General features: G+C 40.1%; 1 protein-coding gene across 1 annotated transcript; it reads left to right on the forward strand.

The window, feature by feature from the left end:
* Window positions 1–405: 405 nt before the first annotated feature.
* PV05_02184 (uncharacterized protein) lies at window positions 406–2780 on the forward strand (the record flags this gene model as incomplete). The annotated part of the gene is made up of 2 exons (XM_013467271.1): window positions 406–1040; window positions 1096–2780. The coding sequence occupies exons 1-2, from the start codon at window positions 842–844 to the stop codon at window positions 2778–2780; spliced, it is 1884 nt and encodes a 627-aa protein (XP_013322725.1). The 5' UTR covers window positions 406–841.
* Window positions 2781–7294: the final 4514 nt, after the last annotated feature.

Below are 7294 nucleotides of genomic sequence, written 5' to 3' on the forward strand. Positions count from 1 at the left end.
GACTACTGAACCGATCCTGCTGAGCCGAGCCTCCCTCTCGAATCCACTGCATTGGATCCTACCTGCGGCTACGGCCCGCTCGATTGTGCGTTCCTCTAGAAAGCCTTGCACTCCATCTTCTGAGCGCAACCTTCCGACCGAGACGAAGCTTCCTACAAACCACAATTTGCCACCCTGGCAAGGTGCTACGCTACAATCCAAGGCAGGGAAATCCCAGAACCGAGACCGTTAAGATTTTTCAGTGACATCCGCACCAGGTGACAAAAAGAAATCGTACACATCATGGCATCGGGAGTTCTTGAAGAATAAGCACAACAACAGGTCACGCACAGGCTGAGGAACTTACGGCAGAAGCGCCGAACGTGGATCAGGACCAGTGGCAGGTGACATTGCTGACGATCGCACAATTGCGGCACTCCTTCCTGACGTCCACCATCTGGCCAACCAAGCCGATGAAGACGAGCACCTCCAAACCGTCAACGAAAACTCCCTTCTCCTGCCATCCGACTGCCTGCCACCCCAGAGAAGACGAATGGCAGTAGAAGACCCTCGAAAGACACCACTCGAAAAGGAACGGTTGCGAACAAAAGGCAGCAGTCCATCGTGGTCAATCCATCGACGACGCATCGTGCATAGCCACCAATGAGGAGTTGATGTACCATTGGCACACGATGAACGAATTCTACAAGCAAGCTGGATCTGGGCCAGATGGGAATGAAACCATTGATAAAACGGTACGGCAGGATGGTTCAGAGCCGCGAATGTGCATGTATTTCCATATGTAGGAGTATTCGGCACCTTCACGCTTCTCGAGAGTGCCGCGGACGTGACTAAGGCAAAGATGCTAATCGAAGTCGGCAAACAAACACCTATGTTCGCGCGCATGTCGACGATCCTAGGCAGTCGGTGCAGTGCGGATAACGTTAGAGACGTACGAGGCTTTGCACTTAAGTTTTACACCGACGACGGCAATTGTGATCTTGTCGGGAACAACATTCCGGTCTTTTTTCTTAATGATGCGATGAAATTCCCAGACCTTAGTGAGAGCCTCTGCTGCCTTTGGAAGCCACTATGTGGAACTAACTCTCGTCGCAGTCCACGCGGGAAAACCGGAGCCTAGACTAGAAGTACCACAGGCACAGACAGCCCACAATAACTTCTGGGACTTCCAGTATCTCCATCCCGAAGCCACACATATGTTCATGTGGGCAATCTCAGATCGGGCCATTCCCCGGAGCTATCGTATGATGCAAGGATTCGGCGTCAACACCTATCGCCTAGTTAACAAGGACGACGTGTCGCATTTCGTTAAGTTTCACTGGACGCCAACGTTAGGCGTGTGTTCCGTTATGTGGGACGAGAACCTCAAGATTGGTGGCCAGGATCCCGACTTCCTGCGAAAAGACCTTGCCGAGGCGATCGATAACGGTGTCTATCCCAAGTGGAAATTCGGTATTCAAGTATTATCAGAAGATCGACAAGACGACTTTGATTTTGATATCTTAGACGCGACTAAGGTTTGGCCCGAAGAATTGGTGCCTATCCGCTATATTGGCGAGTTTGAACTGAACCGCAATCCAGACGAGTATTTTCCGCAGACTGAAATGGCGGCCTTTTGCACCTCACATATTGTGCCAGGGATCGAAATGTCTGACGATCCCGTTCTTCAGGGCCGGAATTTCTCATACCTTGACACACAGATCTCTAGGTTAGGTGTTAACTTTCAGCAGCTGCCCATCAATCGGCCTGTCTGCCCAATAATGAATATTCATCGCGACGGAGCCGGTCAGCAACGCATCCACAAAGGAAATGTCAACTACTGGCCGAATCAATTTGAGGCGACGCCGCCGAAACGACCCACCGCGCAGAATTATAGCACCTACCCGGAGAAACTGGCGGGTATCAAGGCGCGGACAAAATCACCCAAGTTCCAGGAACACATCGACCAGGCCGAGCTGTTTTATAACTCACTGCCGCCGCATGAGCGCACCCACCTCGAGTCAGCTCTTTGTTTCGAGCTTGACCACTGCGACGACCCCGTCGTCTACAACCGTATCTGTGAGCGTCTGGCCGAAATGAACTTGCAGTTGGCTCAAAATGTCGCCGCCATGGTCGGTGCTGCGGTGCCGCAAAAGTCCCCACGGGCCGCTCATGCCCGCTCCTCGAGGGCTCTTGCCCAGTCATACTATGCCCCACGAATTCCCACCATCGAGACTCGCCGTGTCGCTATCCTTCTTAGTGACGGCTTTGCGAGCGCCGACTTTGCCTCTATGATGGCTGCGCTCAAAGACGCTCGCGCTTTTCCATGCATTATCGGCCCCCGCCGGTCCTCCATCAATCCAGCTGATGCCTCAGCCTCGGGAGCACAATCCGTCACGCCAGCGCACCATTTTGAAGGCTTGCGGTCCACTATGGTCGATGCCGTGTTCGTTCCGGATGGCAGCCACGTGGCCGACCTGTGCCGGAACGGGCGAGCTGTGCAATGGGTGCGCGAGGCGTTTGCGCACTGCAAAGCCATTGCGGCCACGGGTAGAGGTGTTGAGCTTGTGCGAGAGGCTCTGGGACCACTAGCGCATGGACATGTCAAGTTGTCGACCCAGGCCCAGGATCATGTTGAAGAGAGCTATGGAGTCATCACTGCGGGGAGTGTTGGGCCAAAACACGTTGGGAATGTGTTGGACATAATGAAAACCGCCGAGGGCTTCCTGGGCAAGTTTTTCGCCGCGATTAGCAGGCATAGGACTTATGAAAGGGAGCTCACAACGCAGCTGGCCTACTAATGGCATGATGGCCAAGAATTTAATGGAGGATCTATCTACCAAAAGGCCACTCCCCTGGACAATGCTACCAGAGATCTAAATCGTCACCTTACGATAACTTCACCAGTCGGAGAATCATTTGTTGTAGATGTTGTGACCAGGAAAGACTTTTATTCGATCAGATACAATCTGTTCAGGGTAAAGACACATAGGTCACTGTTGTATCTTTTTGGCTTTGACTTGGAATGCTTGTTCGGTCTCGACTGGAGTCAATCATCTCCAGACCATTTAAAATATCCTTCGTCCATGCACAACGGGCACGTGTTGATCACCCCGTGGTCCATGAGTGAAAAGGATGTCTCGACGTGACCGGCGGCTGCGATTCGTGCGGCGAACAGGAACATGGCCCACTGGTGAACTCTCAGACCCTTTTAAACAGCCGACGGTGAATTATGACGAAGTCGTCCGACATACGCCGGTAATAGTATATGTAGGCCCGCGCCACTGACGTTCTTGTTTATAACTTACCATATCTAGGGGCTTAGGTAAAGTCGATGCTCCGCTGCAACTTATCTAGTCACCACCAAAGCTGCTCTGTATAGTAACATCCATCACCCACCCATTTAGCAGCAATCCTGGATATTGACCGAACCGTACTTTCTCTCCCAATGAACCAAATCCTTAAAATCGCTATTCCCTCGGTGGTTGTCACCTACGCCACTTTGCAATATTTCGATCCTCATCAAACGGGTCAGCATTCGGCAGCCATGAGGGAAAGCTTACACGGTCAGCATCAGCCTCCTGTGACTTTTGAATTGGTTTTGCATGAAGACTTGCCCTTTTGCCCTGTATCACTCGTTCAGGCCAGTCCATTTTGCTAACGTATAATCGACCAGACGAGAACAAGCGCATTGGAAGAGCTCACGGGTGCGAGGAGGTACACTTGCAGGACCTGGACAAGTGGATTTCAGAATATCCTGAGGAGGCAGGGCATTGGAAACGACTACGTTCCAAATTCTATGAGAATAAAAATTCCTAGACGTCCCAATGAGCAGTTGTTGGAACACCTAAGAGTTTGTGCTCGTGTCTAGGTCGAGGAAGACTAGCATTACTACTTCCGATACATCTAAAAGTCGTTTGAATCTCGCGTAAATACCGCCTACCCTTAACTGGATCCCATCGACTATAGACTCGGCCGTGTCCGAATATCTGTAGACTCCATCTAAATACTGACTGGCAAAGACAACGTTGCTGAACTGCTCAATGAAACTCGAACTGACGAGTCCAGACCACGATGAGTGCGACGCAATGGAGGCGAAAGAGTCCAGGGGCACGTCAGGAGGCAAACAATAGGACGGGTGATGGGAAGTGCGGGGCCGGCCTTTCCGGCAGTTCCGCGGCTACCGGATGTCCAGGATATCCTACTAGGGAGGGATGTCATTTCGGAAGTCCGGAACCGGTGCCCATTGGATCACCTCTTTTTGATATGCTGCTCATCGATTAACAGGTAGCCAAGTACGCTAAGGGTAGGCGACTGAGGATGGCCATCCCATACTATTCAATAAAAACCGGTCGATACATTGAATGCGAGTGGATAAGGAGGTAGGCGATCAGCAAGAGCTTCGCCGACCGTCACGACTCCTAACTATATAATACTGAGAATCTAGGCTAGATTCTATATTAAATTAAGGTTTAAGCTTATAGCTTAGCGCTAAGTTAAGCAAGAAATTAATACCTAAGATTTTATTAATATTTTCTAGGACGATCCTAGATTATCGCTATATTATCCTAGCCGAGAGGCGGCGCGCATCATGTAGTACACCCGGGTGGGGCGGCCAATCGGGCGGGCCGGCCTTCTCCGATTCCAGGTGGTGCACCCCGGTAGTGCACCTTTCGTGTTATGCGCGTCCATCGTCGATAATTTGGAAGGGAATGGGTGCACTATGCTCGGCTTATCCAGCGCTATCGAACGCGGGCAATTATATAATCGTACGACTTCTCGTCGTTATACTATAGTTTTGAGATAGGTTATTATCTCTCTAATCCTCTCTTCGCTAAGTTTTAAGATAATTTAGTATAACTTTTATTTTTTAGTAGCGATTATAAGGGTTTAACTTTTTCTTAAGAGCTAAGATCTAATATACTAACTTAGTTATTTTTTATTTATAAACGAAAATAATAGTAAGATTTACTATCCTCGATAAAAGAGATAGTAAAGTTTAAGAATATTAAAAAATATAGCTTAGAGAAATATTCTCTTTAGTTTTAAACTTAGTTATCTCCTCGAGAGATATTTCTTTTATAAATTATTCGAGAAGAGTTTCTTTTTTTTTTTTTTAATAATTTTTTTTTTAGTTAAACTATTTATTATTTTATTCTATACTTAATATTTTTATTTTTTTTTCTTAATATTTTCTTTTAATTAAACTTTTTCTCTTTACTCTTTTTTTAAAATTATTAAAGAAACTTTATATTTTAATTTATAGTAAAACTTTAAAAACTCTATTTTAAAATTAATTTATTTTATTAAAAGATTTATATCTTATATTTAGTATAGAATATTATTAATTTACTTTTAATATTAAAAAAATATAAGAATTTTTTTATTAATTAATTATTATTATTAAGATAATAAAAGTAGATTTATACTTTTTAGATATTTAGTAATTATATTAGTTACTCTTACTTAATTAACTTAGAGATTATCGTAGTTAAATTTATAGTATTCTTAATTTATTTTGTAGTTAATTAATAATCATTAAATCTTATAGACTATTAAAGTCAATATTAATATAAGACGTTAAAGAAGATAATCTCGTTAGAGATAAGCTAATTAAAATATTAAAAGATTAATCTTATATTTAATCTCTACGACTTTAGAGTTTCTTTTATCGCTATCGCTATTATTAAAGTATTTAGGCTTAATTAAGAATATACTATTTTATTTCTAAATAGATATAAAATTTATTAAGTAGATAAGATTATAATACTATTATAATTAATATAATATTAATAGATATATTATCTATCTCCTTAATAAAACATTATATATTCTCGATAGCAAAGATTCTATAATTTATTATATTAGTCTAAATTTAATTAGTAAACTATCCTTAAGTTAGTACTTAACTTTAAAACTATAAAAAAACTAAAGTTCCTTAGTACTTATTTAGTAAATAGCTAAGAAATATATAAGTTTTTATTGTATTTCTTTAATAAGTCTCTTAACTAAAATAAAAATTCTAATATTATATTTAATAAGCGATTAGATCGTAGATCGTAATAATTTAATAATTTCTTTAATAAATTAATATAATTAAATATCTTAATTTATTAAGTAAAATCAATATCAATTAAATAGAGTTATATTATATTAGACCCATCTATTCTCGTTATACTAATAAAGATCTAGAGAGAACTATAAAGTTACTTAGTCTAGATAGATTATTTCTTAATACTATCTTAAATACTTAATATATTATTATTAATAATAAAGTCTAAATTATTAATTTATTTAATTAGTTATAATAAAAAGAGTCGAATAATATTATTTTAAGATTATACTAATTTATAATTATCTTTTATTAGTATTAATTTTTATTTTATTTTACTATAATCGACGTACTATAGTATATTTCTATAATCTTTTAGATAATTTATTATATTATTACTAAATTACTTTAATATAGTTTATTTAATAATACGAGCTATATTATAGTTAATATACCCTTAAGATAAACGACTATACTTATATCTATAGAATATAAATAGATTTAATTTAATATATTTATAATTATATAGATATTACGATTAAGATTTATCGTTATATATCTCTTCGCTAGGAATTAACGATTCTTATCTATAATTTAAAACTAAGTATTCTAGGCGATACTTTATATCTTAGTATTTATTAAGAATATATCTAGGCCTTCTAGATAAATTAACGATCTTTTATATATAAGTCCTAGATAATTCGATATTTAGACTTAATAGAATATCGAGCGTTAGGTTATCTATCTAACTCGATAGATATAGATATATAACTTATATTAGAAGAGCTTACTCTCCTTATACTTAGAGTTCTATAGAGACTAAAGATTAAGATTATTTAATACTAATTAACGAAACCCTTTATTATTATACTTTATTTATTTTTATTAGATATTCCTTATATTCTCTAAATATTAATTTAGAATCGATTAAAGTAAATAATATTTATTAATTATCTATATAATAGTTCTATAAATTAAAGTCACTAAAAGTTTAGCTCTATAATTAATATCTATTAAAATAGATCTCTTAAGTTCCTTAGACTCTACTTATTCTACGATTAAACTAAAGATCTTAAATAAAGATATCTTTAAAGAGATCGAGTCTAAAGAGACTACGACTTCACTATAGTTTAAGAACAAAGAGAAAAATATAAATATTTATAGAGAATAGGGTTAGGGTTAGGGTTAGGGTTAGGGTTAGGGTTAGGGTTAGGGTTAGGGTTAGGGTTAGGGTTAGGGTTAGGGTTAGGGTTAGGGTTAGGG

The sequence above is a fragment of the Exophiala xenobiotica genome (genome assembly GCF_000835505.1).
Source record: "Exophiala xenobiotica strain CBS 118157 unplaced genomic scaffold supercont1.1, whole genome shotgun sequence".
Lineage (NCBI taxonomy): Eukaryota > Fungi > Ascomycota > Eurotiomycetes > Chaetothyriales > Herpotrichiellaceae > Exophiala > Exophiala xenobiotica.